The sequence below is a fragment of the Chanodichthys erythropterus genome, chromosome 9 (assembly GCF_024489055.1).
Source record: "Chanodichthys erythropterus isolate Z2021 chromosome 9, ASM2448905v1, whole genome shotgun sequence".
In the NCBI taxonomy this organism is placed as follows: domain Eukaryota; kingdom Metazoa; phylum Chordata; class Actinopteri; order Cypriniformes; family Xenocyprididae; genus Chanodichthys; species Chanodichthys erythropterus.
In genome coordinates, this window is record NC_090229.1 from 18,626,425 (window position 1) to 18,646,519 (window position 20,095).

Consider the following 20,095-nt stretch of genomic DNA (forward strand, 5'->3'; position numbering starts at 1 on the left):
TTTGACTCATTTAATAACTTTATACTGACACTGTGGATCCAATTGCTTTACCAATGGTATTGTAAAAATAACCTATGCACAGGCATATTTGACAGCCATGATTAATTCTTCAACCATAAGTGTCCGGTAATGGGTTAGTAATAAAAAGGGTCTGACTGCTCTATACCAAATTATCTTTCAAGTAAAGCCAGTTCACTTGGCGGCCATATTTGTAACGACTCTGGCAGCTATTTCAGACATACAAGACCAACGCCAATCTGCTTGAATGGGGAAATACTGAAATCTCATGCTAAATACAAACATTTCAGCAATCAGCAACAAAATCTGATATTAACTGTCCCATAAATGTTATTTCTTATCCTCAAATGGGATTTTAAAAAAGAAGATATTTCAAGTTGGTCCAGCCCATGTGCAGTGCCAAGCGAACCAGAGCTTCGAACGGCAGTGATGCAATGACTTTACCAAATGGCGATTGGCTCTTTTATTTAGAAGTACTTGCTCCACCATTTTATGCGTAGCAGTTTCTCCCATTCATAGTAATATGAGTGAACCATCTTGGTATATATAGTCTTTGTCTAGACATGGTGGACAACAATGGGGAATACCTTATGTAGAATGAAACATCTTTTTCTAGGCCACTGACTAGAGTCTTTATTTCATTGTAAGTGAAAACTTTAATATCAAAAGTGCCATTTTTTTTAGATAACGGTTGAAAAATTACTTCCATTGCGCACTTATTTTAATAATTTAATTAAATGCTAATTAAAAATTATTCATACCTAAGTTTGTGCTAAACAGAATTAACAGACAAATCCTTCAATCTTGCACAAAACTTTTAGTAACATTCAACAAAACATTTTAGTTTCAAATTTACAGAAGGGCCTAAAGAGATATAGTTGTGGGGGGAAAAATACTTTTTGCATTTTCCTTTCATTTCCTAAGAAACTTGCAAAATTAGTCTAACAAAATTAGTTCATATGCTTTAAATCAATTCACCAAAAAATATTAAAAAGTTGGAATAGTTTACAGAGCATTGAAGTGTGGGAAATCAAATACGAGAGCACACAGGTTTCTTGGGGGAACAAATAAAAATGTTCACATCACCCTGGTCCCTCAGATGTTTTTGCCAGGTGATCCTCCTCCTAGAGGTAAATGCTTTGGATTTCTGGTGGAATACAGAATCTCAGCATAATAAAAAAACATTCTCAAAAATCTTCTGCTCCTCAAAAGGGCCTCGGTATTCACATTATTTCATGCCACCTTAAATAAGCTGTACTAATCAAACACCTTTAAAATCATTAAATAAATAGTTGCATCTCATCTACCAGTGTTCTTTATGGCACTCGTGAGCCTTGACAATCTCAGGGGTTGGAGTTTGTGTTCTGGAGGGTCTGTGATCTGAGATATTATGAACGCGGCTAACGTTGCCTGGTTTGGGAGCATCCGCGTTCTCCGAGAGTACCTCGCCCTGACTACAAAACCTCAGAGCCTGAGAGATGAACACATCTAGGTCAAAATGTTCCTCTCCGGAAGGATCCATCTGCGAGGGCTCTTCATCGTTTCCACAACAAATAGAGGAAGACGGATAATCAGATGAATCATGATGAGGAGAGGAAGGAGATGAGGGCAGCAGAGATGGAGGAGCGGAGAAGAATGGGGTGGGACTCCTCCTCCTGTCCTCATGGAGCTGATGAGGGCTGGACAGTTGCAAAGGCGCTGGTATTTGAGTGTGAGAATGAGGCAGCAGTGTAGGAGACAGCGGTTGAGGAGGGGAACACGGGGAGGTAAGATGTTCTTGAGGAGAACCGGGTGAGTGGAGTCCAGACTGTGTGCTCGCCACCCAGCGCGAGATCTCCTGAAACAGATCTCCAGGCTCGGCAAGAAGCTTCTCCACGCTGCCACCTCTTGGAGCTGACATGCTGTTATGCCTCCAGTGAGACAGGTCCAGTATTAGCTTGGGTTCAGAGTAGTGCTGCGGCTTCCCTTCTCGCCACGCAATCTTATCCAGGTAGGACGGAGAGCCAACCTTGTAATCGCAGGATCGGCCACAGTCCAGCTCCGTGAATTGGCCGCAGACCCGCTCCAGAGACGAGTGGGACTGCTCCAGGAAGCGCTCTGCGGAGCTGCTGTGGGAGTATTTGCGAGGGTCTACCTGAGCCTCCTCGATGTGAGCCGTCGAGCTCGCTCGTGGATCTCTTTGAACTTCGTCGTCTTCTGCCTCTCCCAGCTCTGAGACGCTCTGCATGCACCCACACTGCTCCTGCGGCCGCCAATAAACGTCTGAAGACAGACTCCCATCATACCTGGAAAAATTATATAAACAGTTTTAGCATGCATATGAACATTTCTACCAAAAGTACAAAGTATAAAGTGGTGTATATTAGCAGTAAGTCATAGTATTATTTAAAGTATACAGTGCCGTTCAAAAGTTGGGGATATTAAAGGTGCCATCGAACGTTTTTTTTACAAGATGTAATATAAGTCTAAGGTGTCCCCTGGATGTATCTGTGAAGTTTCAGCTCAAAATACCCCATAGATTTTTTTAATTAATTTTTTTAACTGCCTATTTTGGGGCATCATTAAATATGAGCCGATTTATGCTGCGCGGCCCCTTTAAATCTCGTGCCCTCCAGCCACAGAGCTCGCGCTTGCCTTAAACAGTGCCTAAACAAAGTTTACACAGCTAATATAACCCTCAAATGGATGTTTACAAAGTGTTCGTCATGCATGCATCGGATTATGTGAGTATTGTATACTGTTATATTGTTTACATTTGATTCTGAATGAATCTGAGGCTATGCTCCGTGGCTAACGGCTAATGCTACACTGTTGGAGAGATTTATAAAGAATGAAGTTGTGTTTATGAATTATACAGACTGCAAGTGTTTAAAAAATGAAAATAGCGACGGCTCTTGTCTCCGTGAATACAGTAAGAAACGATGGTAACTTTAACCACATTTAACAGTACATTAGCAACATGCTAACGAAACATTTAGAAAGACAATTTACAAATATCACTAAAAATATCATGTAATCATGGATCATGTCAGTTATTATTGCTCCATCTGCCATTTTTCGCTATTGTTCTTGCTTGCTTACCTAGTCTGATGATTCAGCTGTGCACATCCAGATGTTAATACTGGCTGCCCTTGTGTAATGCCTTTCATAATGTTGGGAACATGGGCTGGCATATGCAAATATTGGGGGCGTACATATTAATGATCCTGACGGTTACATTATGTTGAGATTCGCCTGTTCTTCGGAGGTCTTTTAAACAAATGAGATTTACATAAGAAGGAGGAAACAATGGACTTTGAAATTCACTGTATGTCATTTCCATGTACTGAACTCTTGTTATTTAACTATGCCAAGATAAATTCAATTTTTCTTTCAAGGGCACCTTTAAGATTTTAAATACTTTTATTCAGTAAGGATGCAATAAATTGACCAAAAGTGACAGTAAAAACCTTAATAGATGACTTTTTCAAATAAATAGTTATTTGAACTTTCTATTCATCAAAGAATCCTGAAAAAAAAAAAAAAAAGTATCACGGTTTCCACAAAAATTTTAAGCAGCACAAACTGTTTTCAACATTGATAATTATAAGAAATGTTTCTTGAGTATAAAATCAGAATATTAGAATGATTTCTGAAGGATCATGTGACACTGAAGACTGCAGTAATGATGCTGAAAATTCAGCTTTGCATCACAGGAATAAATTACGTTTTAAAATATAGTTATTTTAAATTGTAATAATTTTTATATCTGTATTTTTGATCACATTACACATGTTAACAGTTGACTAGTGCGATCAAATTAATCAGTAAACCTGTGTGTGCTGTCAAATACTCCTGTCCTGACCATTGTAAGTGTATTACTTTAACCACAAATGTTGTTTTCGCAAACAGAGAGAAGAGTCAAATGGTGGTAAAGACGACCATCTGTAGCACAGACAATTTCTTTTAACAGCAGCATTTTTACACTTTGTCAAAAATAATTGGATGTTTCAAAAGATCATTTCTGTTCCTGATCTAAGCTAACAAGCTTTTTCACCTCTCACTGTTGGCTCTGAACAGTAAATGAAGAATTTTTGTCAGATGTGCCCATATGGCCACATAAAAGACAACAATGACATTTTTATTAAGTCTGCTATGAGATTTAATTATGCAGGGATTTAATAAGTTTCTATATTTGAACAGCATTCTATGTCACTGGAAAGTCCTCTGGGCATTTCAGTACCCATCTGTGTAAATTGCCTTTTACGTGACCCTTGTTTTCACTCTTCCAGTGTGCATGTACCCACAAACTTTTAACAATCTAACTTTTATCATTAAAGAGCATCAAAGAACGACTGTAGACTTTAATTTGCTCTTCCAAAACTGAAATTCTTTTTTTCCTCGGTTTCATTATGCTCTAGTAATCACAACTACTGCACTTTATTGGATCCACAAATCTCAGCTCAAACTGCTTTTGTTTGCTACATACTATTGTTAAAATAATGTTTCTGGCAACCCGCTATTGCATGATGTACCCGTAGGGTAACAAACCCATTTCTTTGCTTTGTAAGATGGTAAACTGCCAAATAATAAAGTTGCAACAAACCACTAAAAGCTTTATCTTGGTCATACTATGTCCTGGTAGTAAAATATTGACATTTTTTTCTGGCTTTGTACTGTACATAGTTTGTTGGAAAAGGAGGAGACCATTTATAGAAAGAGACCTTTTTTCATAAGTGGGAAAACATCATTTCAAAGAATTCAGAGAGTCTCTTTCATTTGTTATGAGAAATATATTTGTTCTATATTTCTAACTTCGATACAACACGATAATCAATACCATTTTTGATACCACAGAAAAAACTGCCATATCGACATTTTTATTATTATCTCATAATTTTTTGATCATTTGGGTATTTTTGCTGCAATAGCTTACACACACTTTATTTGAAACTCTGAACTAAAAATACAATAGAATATGTTTTTAAGTGTTTCAGGTGCAACTAACAATAGTATTTGGGTAAGAAATATACAGAAATTAAAAAGTAAAACAACATTGAATAGTCTTCATTGTAAAAATTAAATACAGATTAATGCTAACAATTTAAGTTACAAATTCAGTCAAGAGCAGTGCGTGAATTTCTCTGTCTTTTGTTCTCTGATTAACATGTCGGACAGCAACAGGTTTATTAGACTGCTGTCACTTTAAGAGCTTATGCGTGGATCCAATATACTGTTACACATTTGTCTTTCTCAATTTACATTCCAAAACTGACTGTTTACATGAATACTTGCCAAGATGGACATTTTGCGAGAGCAAGAACCCACAGCAGGTAACGATACTGCAGAAAAGGAGTATTGGAATGGTTTCAGATAAGTTTTTAGTATCGATACATATCGAAATATAGATATATTTTGACAACCAAAACTGTGTCACAGTGAAATGTATGCAATGAATGCAGACACTAGAGCATATATTGCCGTTATATACAGAAAATTCAGTTAATGCCATCACAGGAATAAATACAATTTTCAAATATATTAAAATAGAAAACAGTTATTTGGAATTGTAATAATATTTAACAAAATTACAGTTTTTATTGTATTTTTTGGCCAAATAATTGTAGACTTGGTGAGCATAAGAGACTTTTTTTAAAACATTAAAAAAATCTTACTTTTGAAAGAAAGTGTAAATTTTTATTAAATTGTATTATCCATGAATTACGAATATATGGGTCATTGACGAATAAGGTTTTTAAAAGTTTAAAAAAAACATAAATGGAGATATAATTAATTTTGAAGTTTTATTAAGTGTTAATGAGATTGTGTTTTTTTTTTATAATCAATTAACATTGCTTTTGTCATGTTTTACAAGATGGACAAAATTTGTCACCAAAAAATGTCAAAATTTCGGTTTTACCGAATGACACTTTTGGTTATACCGAATGACGATATTTTCAAAAATGCTAACAGGCTGATATCTAGCTGGTTAGCTTGCTAGCTAGCTAGCAAAAGGACAATCAAACATTTTATATTTAGTACAAGTTTTTAAAATATTACAATACTTTCCATGTTTTATAGTGGTTGTACCAAATTACCTGATGTTTCTGGACATGTGTATGAGCAACTGAAAACATGAATTTTTCAAATAGTTAAAAGAGAGTTAGTTAATTTGCTTCATGACCATGTGATGCTTTGCAGGTGTCTGAACGATGTCACATGATACTGACCGCATGACTTTATCCAAAATGGTCCCTTTACATTGGTTACTCTGAATGACAATGAAATAAATTTTTCCTGACATTCTTTCTCATAACAAAGCAACGACTTCTACACATAATTTTAATACCATTTTGCACTATGTTGATATTTGATGTAATAAAATCATGCCAGAATAAAAAAAATATATACATTTATTACATTTTAAGATATTTTAATCACAAATGAAGTGGCTGTATTGGCCTTTGGATGGTAAAACTGAATGACATTTTGACACTTCAGAATCTTTAAAATACTTTTATATGTAGCAAAATATAATTAAAACCTTTTGGATATATTTGACAAACTTTGGATGTCATATCTTTGTTTTTTATTATTATTAAGGCCTTTGGACAAAAAAATGACCCATCACATCATTGACCCATAAATTATATTAATTTATTAATTAAATATATTATTTTATACTATATTTAGTCCTGTGGCTGTTTTAGACTTCTGACATCAGCCAAGTCTTGATTCATTTCTTGATTCATTTCTTTCCATTGTCACACAGTGTTGTTTTCATTCAACATGCCTAAAATCAAACCTAAATGTATTATTTACTCTATTTAATATTACTATTAATTACATTTATTTTTATTTTTTATTAGTTTTTGATTTCAGTATAAGGTCCATGCAAGAAATACAACATGAATAAAACCTTTTTAAGAAAGGAATGTGGATTGTACTTTATTTGAAACTTTACATTTAATTTATGAACTAAACAATGATTCTTTTCAGCTATATAGATTTAACAACATTCCTTGTAAAAGAGCAAGAGTGTTTTTTATACTGTCAGCAGCAGAGGAAAAGTGAGTGCCAGGAAAACTGTAACAAATGACACAACTCTGGGTGTTGATAAATCAGAGTGCCTCATGTGTGACATGTGAGCGGTGTACCTGTCCCAGTGGGAGCTGAGCGCATGACCATGCTCAGTGACCACACTGTCCTCTAGCTCGTCCTCTATGCGAAAAGGCTGCAGGGAAACAGGCTCATCCTGAGGACACGAGTATCTCTGCAGGTATGGATGAGACAAAGCTGCTTCTGCTGTCAGCCGGTCCATGGGATTAAAGGTGAGGATACACTCCAGGAAATCAATGCCTGAAATGTGGATTCCGTGACTGAAACTGTTGATGTATCACTGTTGATGTATAAAAATAAACATTCTCATCTTACCTTTGTCCTCCACCTCTGACAGTAGTTCTCGGAGTGACCTCTTGACCTCCCACCCTTGACCTACAAAAGAGGGCATGACCCTCAGCAGTTCCTGTCTATCCTCCTCTCTAATAACAGGCACAGTATCCAAAATCAGCTGCATCTGCTCCAGCTCATGAGCACCTTAGAGAAGAGAAACAAACAGAGGCATTGTAACTTTGTCTGACTGCACCAGGGCTATTTACATCAGGGTGCAAACAACCACTTAAAGGATTAGTTCACTTGAAAATGAAAATTACCCCATGATTTACTCACCCTCAGGCCATCCTTTCTTCTTTCAGATGAATACAATCAGAGTTATATTAATAATCACCCTGATGCTCCCAAGCTTTATAATGGCAGTGCATGGAAACCACCGGTTTGAAGCTCAAGAAAGTGCATTCATCCATCTTAAACGTACCCCACACGGCTCCGGGGGTTAATAAAGTCCTTCTGAAGTGAAGCGATGTGTTTGTGTAAGAAAAATATCCATATTTAACACGTTATAAAGTAAAATAACTAGCTTCTACCAGACCGCCTTCCATATTCAACTTATGAAGAAAGTGTAAGGCCTCTCGCAGTTCAAAATGCTTATGCTAAGTCCTACGTCCTCCCTATTCAACTTACAAAACACTTTTTCATATGGAAGGCGGTCTGGCAGAAGCTAGATATTTTACTTTATAATGTGTTAAATATGGATATTTTTTTTACACAAATGCATCGCTTCACTGCAGAAAGCCTTTATTAACCCCCTGGATGTGTGGAGTACATTTATGATAGATGAATGCACTTTCTTGAGTTTCAAACAGGTGGTTTCCGTGCACCTTCCATTATAAAGCTTTGGAGCATCAGGGTGACTATTAATATCACCCTAACCTACGATGGCTTGACCTTATTTTTTATATTAATACTTTTTTATGGCAAAATGAAATGTATAACAATCATGCCAATATAAAAATATAGTTTAACACTAAATACTCTTCTCATATTATTTGTTACTGCTATTCGTATTGTTTTACTTTACCTTATTTGAAATTTTTGTCCCTATTCTTGTCACTCCTTTTGTTGCATGTATTGATACTCTGGCAAGATTGTTATAAATACAATATTGCTAATGTAGTACTGTGAAATGAAAACGATAGAAATAGAAATGGATTGATATGTCAGGTCTAAACATCTCTTTTTACTTTGCTACATACAGCCACTAGAGGATGCTCTAAGACCAAGTCCGGATAATGAAGATTGATGTTATTGTTTCTCAAGTGAACCGCTAGATCTATACAAAACCAATAGAGCAACAGAAACACTAATGACGGCCCCTTGCTCATTACTGAGTGCTCTTCTGGCCTTACCTGCAAACAGCATGCGTCCTGTGAGCATCTCAGCCAGAATGCAGCCTGCGGCCCACATGTCGATTGCTTTAGTGTAGTTATTTGGAGACAGCAACAGTCTTGGTGAACGGTACCATTTAGTGACCATTCCCTCGGACAGGTATCCCTGCATAGCAAAGATAATGTCATATGCACAATTAAATGGTGTACTTCATAGGATAATTGTTTATTTTAGTTTTGAAGGTTGACAGGCTGAAAAAGAAATACGGATTTGTACACCAAGTTACTTTGGATTAAAGAAAATTAATAAACCTATTTAAATATATGTAAATAAACATAAATATCTTTAATGCTTCTTTGCTAAATAAAAGTATTCATTTCTTTAAACAAACTGTAGTGTTTGTGTAGTATAATATAAATATATATAAAAAAACAGTAGAGTAGGGTGTAAAAAATGCCATGTGACTCAGCATCTGATGAGAAGCAGCTGATATACAGTAACCCTATGACTCCCAATAAATCTCCTTCAGCTCATCCTTCCTGCCTTCCTTCATCATTTCCTCTTCTTTCTCACCTCCCACTCTCCCCCAGGGCTCAGGTGATGAATTATTTGTGAGATTTTAGCAGGCAGCCTCAGTAGGGTGGTTCTGAAGGGTGATGGTGACACAAACGAGAATGATATTTACATATCCTGCTTAAACAGAGGGCCTTTGTCTTCTCACTGGAGCTGATTCACACAGACCTCTGAAACTGTTCACAATCACAAGCAAGTGAGGCCAACGAAGACTGAAAGTGAGTAATAATAAGGAAAAAAATGTCAGGAATCAGGCATCTTGACCAACAAATGTCAGCAATGCTGATTTTGAGCTGTCAAGAACTGTCAGTGCAACTTACATAGAGACAGACTCGACATTTAGGATGTTTTCTGCTGCCAACATTTACACTGGCCAAAAATCCACAAATGGGATAAATAAATATTTTTAGAATGTGTAAGATAAATATATTATATTATATTATAATATAATATAATATAATATAATATAATATAATATAATATAATATAATATAATATAATATAATATAATATAATATAATATAATATATTATATTATATTATATTATATTATATTATATTATATTATATTATATTATATTATATTATATTATATTATATTATAAAGTGACCCTGTCATGAGGGTCAATTTTTTGAAATTGAGATTTATACATAATCTGAAAGCTGAATAAATAAGTTTTCCATTGATGGTTTGTTAGGAAAGGACAATATTTGATACAACTATTTGAAAATCTGGAATCTGAGGGTGCAAAAAAAAAAAAAAAATCAAAATTGAGAAAATCGCTTTTAAAGTTGTCTAAATGAAGGCCTTAGCAATGCATATCCACTCACAAAAAATCCATTTTTGATATATTTATGGTAGGAAATTTACAAAATATCTTCATGATCTTTACTTAATATCCTAATGATTTTTGGCATAAAAGAAAAATTGATAATTTTGACCCATACAATGTATTGTTGGCCATTGCTACAAATATACCCGTGCGACTTATGACTGGTTTTGTGGTCCAAGGTCACATATAATATAATCTCCATGACAGTTTTAAATTTATCTAAAGTGGATTGATTTATCAAGTTTCTGAAACAATCATAAGTAAAATCTGTTTCAAAGACAATCATAAGTTAAGAAAAATAATTAAGGAATAAGGAATTTAATATAGCTTACAGTATGTATTTATCTTATTACGCTGGTCAAGCCATCATAATTGAGCTACAGAACAGCTGAATTGGCCCACTGGTTCTTTATTTAAATTATAGATAAAGTTCAGTGTCCACATCATTTTTATTCTTCATGTTGTATTGAATAAGTATAACCATCTGGGGCCCTATCAGTCCCCTGCCTGCATGCACTGCTAGCATATGTGGATCCAGATGCTGCTGTGAATCCATATTCCACTTATCTGTGGTCCTCTAGATTTGGGAACTGAATGTTCCCTCCATGCTGAGAGGGGAACAGACGCTCTCAGCACTGAGTGTCAGAGTTGCAGGCACTCGCTCAGTGAACGGGTGAAGGGAACTACTGCCCTTAATTCACTCAAGCTTAATACACACTCAGAGGTACAATGACACACTAATATTTTAGAGGGGGAACACATGCGGCAGTCCATGCTCACTTGGTATCCTAAGGCTGATGAGACATGACCAAAGAAAAAGAAAAAAAAGCTGATGGGTACACTGTGGTCATAAAGGAATGGACATGGACAAGAATGATGAACAATGCTCAATTGTTACTTAGGGGCCCAAAGTGTGCCAAGAACATCATTATACCACCAGCACCAGCCTAAACTGATGATATGGATGGATCCATGCTTTTATGTTGTTTACGCCAAATTCTGAAATAGAGACTCATCAGACCAGATAATGTTTTTCTAATCTTCTATTGTCAAATTTGGTAAGCCTGTGTGAATTGTAGCCTCAGTTTCCTGACAGCTGACAGGAGAGACACCTGGTGTGGTCTTCTGCTGCTGTAGTACAAGGTTCGATGTATTCTGCACTCAGAGATGATTTTCTGATTATTTGAGTTACTGTTGCCTTTCTATCAGCTCAAACCAGTCTGGCCATTCTCCTCTGACCTCTGGCGTCAACGAGGCATTATCGCCCACAGAACTCCCACTCACTGGAGATTTTCTCTTTTTGGGACCATTCTATGTAAACCCTAGAGATGGTTGTGCGTGAAAATCCCGGTTAATCTCAGACCAGCCCGTCTGGCACCAAGTCACTTAAATCACCTCATCTTGACCATAGCAATGTCCCAATTCACATACTATAAATCCTAAACAGTATTCGAAATTAGAATCAGTGTGTCCCATATCGTAGTATGATGAAATGAGTATTCCAAAGGTACCCAGATGGTCTACTTTTTCCGGTTAGAATCCGAAGCGCAGATCCGTGCACACGCTAACAGCTAATATTGCCCACGTTGCACATTGGATGAGGATTCGATTAGAACTACAAACACAAGAGGTTTAGATAGGGGTTTGGATGATTAATAATCAGTATCTAACCTGATGAAAAGATATTTATTCAATGTCAACCACATTATATTTCATCAGCAACAGCATTGTGAACTTTTCTAAAGATACGTTAATTATTAACTTTTAAATGCATCATTATGCAAATTGCAAACACATGAGAAGAGTTCCCCACATGAAAGACCTATGACTTATATCTGCTGACTACTTTTGAATACATTTTGCACAATAACATATTGTTTTATAGTTAAACATATCAAATATGTTTCTTTAAATGTCTTGCCACAAAGTGTACAACTTTTGAAGCCACACAAGACAGAGCAGCTTTGACATTTTGATAATGCATAAATATTTTGAGTGACATGAGAGCAGAGGGATGCTGTTCTTATAGAGTCTGCAATCTCAGCTTCCTACTATCAGTGTACTATCAGAATTTTAAACAGGGCTCTTGCAATAATAGCCCTTCTATAATTTCCTGAGGAAGGCGGTTTTTATTTTGGCTGTTCTTTCCATCCCAAACTGTGACTATCCCCCTTTACTGATCATTCACCCCACCTTGTCCTGTCTCACACAAAGCTCTCCATTCATGTTGTTCTCCTGGTCTGCTAGTGTTACACAGTGAGCTCTGCTAAATAATACAGAAGCACAATGAGACAGTAGAGTGCCACATTAATCTTTCAGCTGCCATAACATCAAGGTAATTGTTCATAATTATTGTGTAATGCAATATGTCAAAATGTCAAAGTTTGAAAACATCCATCTATGTGAAATGCACAGAAATATGAAGCAACTACAGACCGACTGTAGTTGTTATATTAATAGGGTACCAGGATCAAATAAGCAAAAACAAAACACTGTGCCCAAAAATGCTTCAATAAACTCTCCCAACAACTAAACATTCTAAACAATCTATATCAATCAATAGGTATTTTAACTAACTTTAGGAATATAAAATAAAGAGATGCATAAGAACTTTTTTGTATGTAGCACAGCAGATACTGCTTAAATCTAATTTGTAGCTGCCAAGACTTATGATAATTAGAACCATCAAAAAGATTGAAAGCAAATAATCTAAAGTACTTCTGTTCCTAAGGATGTTATGTTGATGATAAAGCTGTAAATGGATTAATATGTCATTATCTTAATAGCCTGCAGCACATGATAATTGATAGGAAATGTGATTCTGCTAATCAAGGCCAGACTGTAACTGCAGGGTGAACCACACTGAAAGCTTGCAAGGCAGTACAAACTAACAGTTTGACGGTACATACTACTAACATTTAAAAGTTCCTAAAAATGAACTAATATTTCTAGTTCTTCACAGTGTTATTCAGCATGAAGTGAACCACACCCTTAAAAAAAGTACCATTGCACAGTAGCCGCATCAGATTGTAAGTGCTTTGATATATAATAGGTTACCTGATAATTACCATGGTATTTACATAAACAATAACCTGGTACATGAACAAAAAACATATTATTGCAAAAAAAAAAATTCACCAAAACTCCACAGGTAGTGTAATCCAAGACTTCATACTAGATAAACATCTTGATGAGCTTTGATACAATCAATATTTGACCAATACAATACAAATTATTTCCATATTTTCAATGTCCAATAATCAATATACAGAACAGATTTTTATTTTTTGCTATATTTCTGCTTTTTGATCAAATAATGTATAAATGATTGTTAAAATGCAACAATAAAAACATATGTATTGGTTATTTTTAAAATTATTAATATTTAAAAAAAAAAGTAAAAAATTGTCAAAAAAAAATCCATTCTTTGATCAATGAATGAAATGTTCAAGGTTTCTGAATAAATTTTGGTTTGACTGTGTCAACACTATGCATTAAGAGTCGGGGTGTGAAAACTTTTGAACAGGATGAAGATGTCACAATTTTTCTTATTTCGTTTAAATATCATTGTTTTTCATTTAGTACTGCCCTTCGGAACCAACAGAAGATACTTGCATGTTTCCCCGCAGAAAAATTAAGTACAATTTACCTTGATATTTGAATTCAAAAGTTTTCACCCCTCAGCTCTTAATGCATTGTGTTTCCTTCTGGAGCATCAGTGAATGATTGAACCTTTTTTAATAGTTGAGTTTGAGTCCCTCAGTTGTCCTCAGTGTGAAAAGATGAATCTCAAAATCATACAGCCACTGCTGGAAAGGGTTCAAATATGCAAAAATGCTTGAAAACTGATGAATCTGCAGGAGCTGAAGAACAGAGCTCAGTTTAACTGCTCAGGACAAACAAGAGACTCATGAACAACCATCACAAAACATAAAAACAGTCATGGATCATCAGGTAACCACACACAGTATTGAGAATCAGTGGTTCACATACTTATGAATGGGGTTATTTTAATAGATTCAGCTATTGTTTTGTCTTGTGAACTAAATGCAAACATCTTTTATGTAAAATATCTTACTCAGGACAGTACTAAACAAAAAATAACATGCATATTTTATTAAAATAATTCTCATTTTCACAGATTCTGCAAGGGGTTCACATACTTTTTCATGCCACTGTATATATATTATTTTTTGGGAATATTTTATTATTTATTTGTTTTTTGGCAAATGTCTAATTGTTATGCTACCTTGAATGAATGAATGTTAAAATGATACTTTACTGATGAATACAAGTGTAGGTACTCACAAAATGGTGCCATTTATCAGCAGATCTAATACTACAGCACTGATAACACATTAACTTGGAATATTGATAAAGAAATATCAGTCAGATATCTTTATTAGAAATCACTGTAGTATTTCTACTAACAAAGACCTATCTAGATAGATGTTATTCTTTCTAGTGAGTGAAGCAGTTTGTGCTGCAGTCATTCCTGCCCTGCAACTGTGACTCTTACCTTGTGCGAATAATGTGGGTCGACAATGCGAGCCAGACCGAAGTCTCCGATCTTCAGCAGCATTTGCTCCGTGTTGATAAAGATGTTCGCTGGCTTGAGGTCACGGTGCAGCACGTTGGCCGAGTGGATGAACTTGAGCCCACGAAGCAGCTGATAAAAGAGCAGGGTGGCGTGTTCTGCTGGCAATGGCCCTTGCTCGAGTAACCTTGCTAGGTCAGTTTCCATACACTCTTGCACGATGTATATTGCCGGCACATGAGTCAAGTCACGTGGTAAAGGGTGACCGGACGGCCCCAATACGTCATACACCCTAACCACGTTCTCATGCTGAAGGCGGCGGGTGATCTTCACCTCCCTCAGAGCGTGTTTTACACTGATGACATCTCGCATTACCAGCTTCTTCACTGCCACACGAAGGCCGCTGCGTCTGTCCACCGCAGAGAGTACGAGGCCCGATGCTCCCACGCCCAGAGGACGAAGATCCTGGTAATGTCCCCCCAGGTCAAAGCCATATCGGAATGGGGATGTATTTTGCCAGGCCATTGCTTAGAGAGGAGCAATAGGGCATTGCCTGTGAGAGGCTGGAGAGAGTGAGGAGAATGATAAATAACCAAATAATGCAATACTGCAAGAATAACACTGCTTCTTCAAGAAAGAGATCTTAAATCACAGTTGCATACTATCAAAGCAATGGGGGCACAGTACTGGGTGGAATACAACTCAACACCCAGTACAGGGCAAGTGTTTCCATAGCAACATCCCACAGTCAGCCAGTGCCTGCTGCACACAGCAAACATTCTGTAACTCAGTCTCCCAGGATTCAGCCCTACCCCAAAAACACTCCATGTTATAATGAAACTGAATTACACTCCTGCACTGGAGTTGGAGGTTCTCTGTGATGTTTGACTTTAACATTAACGGCAGGTACTTAAATCGTGAGTTAGTTTCGTCCATAATCTAGAGCTTTCACTTGCCGTCTCCAGCTCCAGGCTGTCCTGTACCCTCCATTCTCTTCACGCAGCTATGTGTCACGCTCCTCATGCATTCCCTTCAGTGGAGAAAAAGAAAGAAAGAAAGAGCGAGCAGATATATCGTTAGATTACAATTACGATAAACATATGGACAAATACGCTTTAGAAATATGATCAAATTAACATTTTTACATTTGACAGTTTATAAAATCTCAGCTTGGTTGTTTCCTATGTTATTATATAAATAATGAGCAACAAAGCATCTAGTGTTATTCCTAACACTAGACTTAATAGTCTGATATCACTACAATACCATTTCTTGTTTTCCAACTCAGTTCTTAAAGGTGAACTCCGTAAGTTTTTGTTTACATTTAGCTGGCTCTTAATCACCTCAATAGAGTGCAACAGTTCACTTTTTCAGCTGCTTTGGTTGTGAAAGTATTTTCCCATTCATTTGTCCCTTAGGGATTTAAAAAAAAAAAGTTAAAGTGTAACAAGTCATGAAACAAATCATCCAGCTACAAGGTGAATCAAAACATTACACACTTTGATTTGTAGCAAAAAGTATTTGAAAATTGGACAAAAAGACAAAAGTACAGAGTGTGTACTTAATGGCTTTAATGAGGAAAAAACTAAAATACCATAAAGCATTGTGAATGACAATGAAATTAAAACTGATGGATAAACTACACTCTAAAAAATGCTGGGTTAAAAACAACCCAAGTTGGGTTGAAAATGGACAAACCCAGCAATTGGGTTGTTTTAACCCAGTGGTTGGGTTAAATGTTTGCCCAACGTGCTGGGTAGTTTTATTTAACTCAACTGTTGTATAAAAATTACTGTATTGCTTGCTTAAAATGAACCCAAAATATGCTGGAAATTAACATTTATTAATATGTTTTAAAAATGTGCATTTATTAATAAGATAATGAATAATAAACAATAAACATTTATTAAATTGCTTATTAATAAATGTACACCTTTTGAATATTATTGTTGCCTCTAGTAATTATGTGTCTGATTTTTAATTTCTCACCTATTTTGGATTCATTTTAAGCCAGCCATATAGTCATTTTAATCAGTAGTTGGGTTAAATAAAACTACCCAGCAGGTTGGGCAAACATTTAACCCAACCACTGGGTTAAAACAACCCAAGTGCTGGGTTTGTCCATTTTCAACCCAACTTGGGTTGTTTTTAACCAAACATTTTTTAGAGTGTATTGATTTAAAGATGTTAATTTTTGTGTAAATAGCATATTTACGTTTACTGCAAAGCATGCATATATACACAAATATTAAAGTAGTTTGAAAGTGTAGGGAGACTCACTCTGTTGCATCATTTGCAGGGATTCATGGGAATAGGCGGATGTAAAAGAGATCTTTTGGCACAATTTTCTGTTTTGTTTCCTGATTGGTGAATCATGGGTAGTTTTTCACCAGTAATTCTGCAGATGAACACGTGTATTTTAAAGAACAAGTTGAAATAATGCTGACAGCTTCAACAAAAGCAACAAACCTTTAGCTCACAGTAGGTCTGTCTTTAAGGTTTATTGACTTATCGCTCAAAATCAATTCCCCTATATAGAAAAAGAATGTGATTTTCATTTCCGCAACCCTAATGCTGCACTATGCTACCAGTGGTTTTGGACATATTGACCTGAATGCACTTCTTTTTCTTTTCTTTTTACCAACTGAAGCTACTTCACAACTGTTTATCTTCGGATTTTAAAGTTTTTCTTAAAGGTATAAATATAGGACACACACATTCATTTAATGGACATTGGTTTTAATTGTTTATGCGTTGTAAAGTGACTCAAACACTTGATAAAAAGTAACATTATTATTAGAAGTAGTAGTAACTCATCAATAGCGCGACACTACTACAGGTCATGTGATGTCAACATGGCGGCACCCATGAGGAGACGGACCCGTTCATGTAGAATAAAACAGAACACTGATACATTTAGAGTACTTATTTCATGTGATGATTTTTATTGAGATTTCTCAAAAATGCTGTTCCTTTCTTTGTGTTAAACTTTTTGAAAAAAAAAGAAAAAAAAAAACATTACTGAGTTCACAGAAGAATCTAGTATAAACCAATGGGACCACACTAGTGGGTGAGCCAAACTTTATAAATAATGCATATGACTATGGCGCTGACCGTGCAAGCGGATGCAATGTGTTGCTGAACGTTAGAACAAAATGTAAACATTGATTACGCTGAATGATTTTAATGTTCATATTTATGCACGTTAGGTACCGTAAATTAATAAAAACGGAGAACTTGTTAAGCCTGTGAATGAAGCAGAAATGAAGCTGTGGGTCCAGCTGAACACACAATAGGCAGCGCTGCATTCATTCGCCTTTGTGTGACAACAGTAACGCCTGTATTTGGTTCTGAAATTGAACGGATACATATACACAACCCCGTCCGTAATATGCAGAATAAGAATAGTTTCACTCGCAAGTCTACTCAGAAGTGACAAAAGAGCCTATAAACGTAAGAAATGGAGTACAGAATCAGATTTTGACAACACTGTCTTCTTATCTTCCGGCCCATCCGCGGAGAAAACTACAAAGGCAGCGATGCTCCTGGATCTCTTACCGTCGCCTGCCTTTTGTCAGCTGCTTCACGGCGTTGCTCTGTTTGTGTTGGAAAAAAACACAAGTGAACATGCCTTTCCATCGGGAAAGTGGTGTTTTCGTAGTTCAGAGTTTGTTATTGAATCTTGGCACTGGTGCAGTCCGGTAGATGGAGGTTTTAGTCTGTCAGTTTGCCGCTGCCGTGAGGAATTTTCCGTGTGTGTTATCAGAGAATAATATAAGATCTTACCCGCGATAGTGTCACCCGGAGAAACCGCTGAGAGAGCGTTCATTTGAGATACACCTCATTTGTTCTACTCCCGGTGTCCCTCTTCCACTGTGGAATGGATCTACAAGCTTTTCTTTGGCAAACTCGTTGGTGCCCCGTCGATGACGTCACGCCCTCCCTGTCCATCAGACGGTGATCCTGACACCTGCGCGCTTGTGCAGGACAATATATCCTGTACTTAAACGATGGGCCGTGGCATCAGGTCTGCTAGTGGTCTTGACTGGCCAGCGCATCTGTTTTTTTACATGTAAAGTGCTTCACTTTACAGACACACTCACTGTTTATGTTAATTTACTGACTATCAAAGATACTAGATTAAGTTTTTTGGTGGTAATGTGACGTCTATGTACACTGCATTTATACACGCGCACACACACACATAAAATTATAATTATAGTTTAAAACTATTTGCATTTTATTACTTTACATAAATACTGTGATGAAAAAAAAAATTAAAATGTAATGGAAGATCAAATTATTGTTTTTAAACATTCAGCCCATTTATTTTTTTTTCCTCCTTACAAATTAAACACGGTTAAATCTATTTAAAATTATCATAGAGACAATGCCACCATTCCCAGAGAACGATCCAACTACTTATTTTCTAGTTATATGCTAAGAAAAAAAAAAAAGTTATGAGTTACTACTGCTAGCTATGATGTTTTCCATTCAGTGTGATCAGTGTTCATCATTTTTACAAGATAAAGTAAACTGAGGTGTCAAGATTAGATGTCAAGGTGGTCTCCCAGAGCTTGCTTCTCTGTTTTGTACTTGCACACACTCTCACTTCCCTCGCCCTCATTCTGTTTATGTGCCTTCAACTCAAAGTTTATTAATGCCCAAAGACCGAGTACAGCAGTTCCTGGAAATAAAATGAGCACCTCGGTTCCGGCAGTGCAGAGATGCAGTATCTTTGGATTCCTCAGCAGGAGAGAAAGTGTTTGGCTGCCCTCCAAACGCTTCATCCTGACTGAGGTCAGGTTACCGCACTGAGGAGTCAGTGGTGAAAGGAGGAAATTAGATAAATGAGGAGTTCGTCTACATTTCCTCTGTCCAAACATCAGTGTCAGCTCTGAGAGAGCGAGAGGGGGGGGGAAACGAAGAGTATATAGACACATGTAGCAGTGTAAGATGATAAACAAACAGTGTTTTGTTTAGTTACTTCTACACTGCATATGCTTATTATCATTGATAATGTATATTGCTAGATTATACAGATGATTTTATGAAGTGAAATAATCTCAACATAGCCTACTTTATCTAATGTTGTCCTCTGAAAATTGACCACAGGGTTTTTAAAGCTTGCAGCGACCTCTAAAGGAATAAAACGACTTAGAATCAGATACTCATAATAGCACGATTTCTTTCACCAAAGAGTTTTGTCTTTGTATTTTCTTCCTCTTATTATTAAAGCACTAAACTTATTGAGCCTCGTCTTCTGGTTCTGGGTTTTCTCTGGTTAAAAAAACAGCAAAGCTGAATATGACTACATTCAAATTAGTGCTGTGATTACTTGGTGTTAACTGATATTTTTTCTTGCTATGCA

At 36.3% G+C, this 20,095-nt stretch overlaps 1 protein-coding gene across 5 annotated transcripts; it reads right to left on the reverse strand.

Moving 5' to 3' along the window:
* Positions 1-682: 682 nt before the first annotated feature.
* Positions 683-18,960, reverse strand: mapk4 (mitogen-activated protein kinase 4). Of its 5 annotated transcripts, XM_067393741.1 has the most exons (10): positions 18,511-18,584; positions 18,283-18,320; positions 17,005-17,122; positions 16,068-16,137; positions 15,681-15,754; positions 14,707-15,287; positions 8,802-8,946; positions 7,432-7,593; positions 7,155-7,356; positions 683-2,303 (listed from the first exon to the last, which is right to left on the reverse strand). In XM_067393741.1, the coding sequence occupies exons 6-10, from the start codon at positions 15,247-15,249 to the stop codon at positions 1,322-1,324; spliced, it is 2,034 nt and encodes a 677-aa protein (XP_067249842.1). In that variant the 5' UTR covers positions 15,250-15,287; positions 15,681-15,754; positions 16,068-16,137; positions 17,005-17,122; positions 18,283-18,320; positions 18,511-18,584; the 3' UTR covers positions 683-1,321. The 5 variants fall into 5 exon arrangements, with proteins under 5 accessions (XP_067249842.1, XP_067249841.1, XP_067249843.1 ...); XM_067393740.1 differs by lacking the exon at positions 18,283-18,320 and having other exon boundaries at positions 18,511-18,960; XM_067393744.1 differs by lacking the exons at positions 683-2,303; positions 18,283-18,320 and adding an exon at positions 3,466-3,526 and having other exon boundaries at positions 18,511-18,960.
* Between the last annotated feature and the right edge of the window lie 1,135 nt (positions 18,961-20,095).

Excerpts from the sequence above, each read along its gene's own strand:
- mapk4 (XM_067393743.1), bottom strand. The coding sequence starts at position 15,249 with ATGGCCTGGCAAAATACATCCCCATTCCGATATGGCTTTGACCTGGGG. Across the intron at positions 8,947-14,706 it reads ACCCACATTATTCGCACAAG|GGATACCTGTCCGAGGGAAT; the intron begins GTAAGAGTCACA and ends TTTGCTATGCAG. Across the intron at positions 2,304-7,154 it reads CTCAGCTCCCACTGGGACAG|GTATGATGGGAGTCTGTCTT; the intron begins GTACACCGCTCA and ends TAATTTTTCCAG.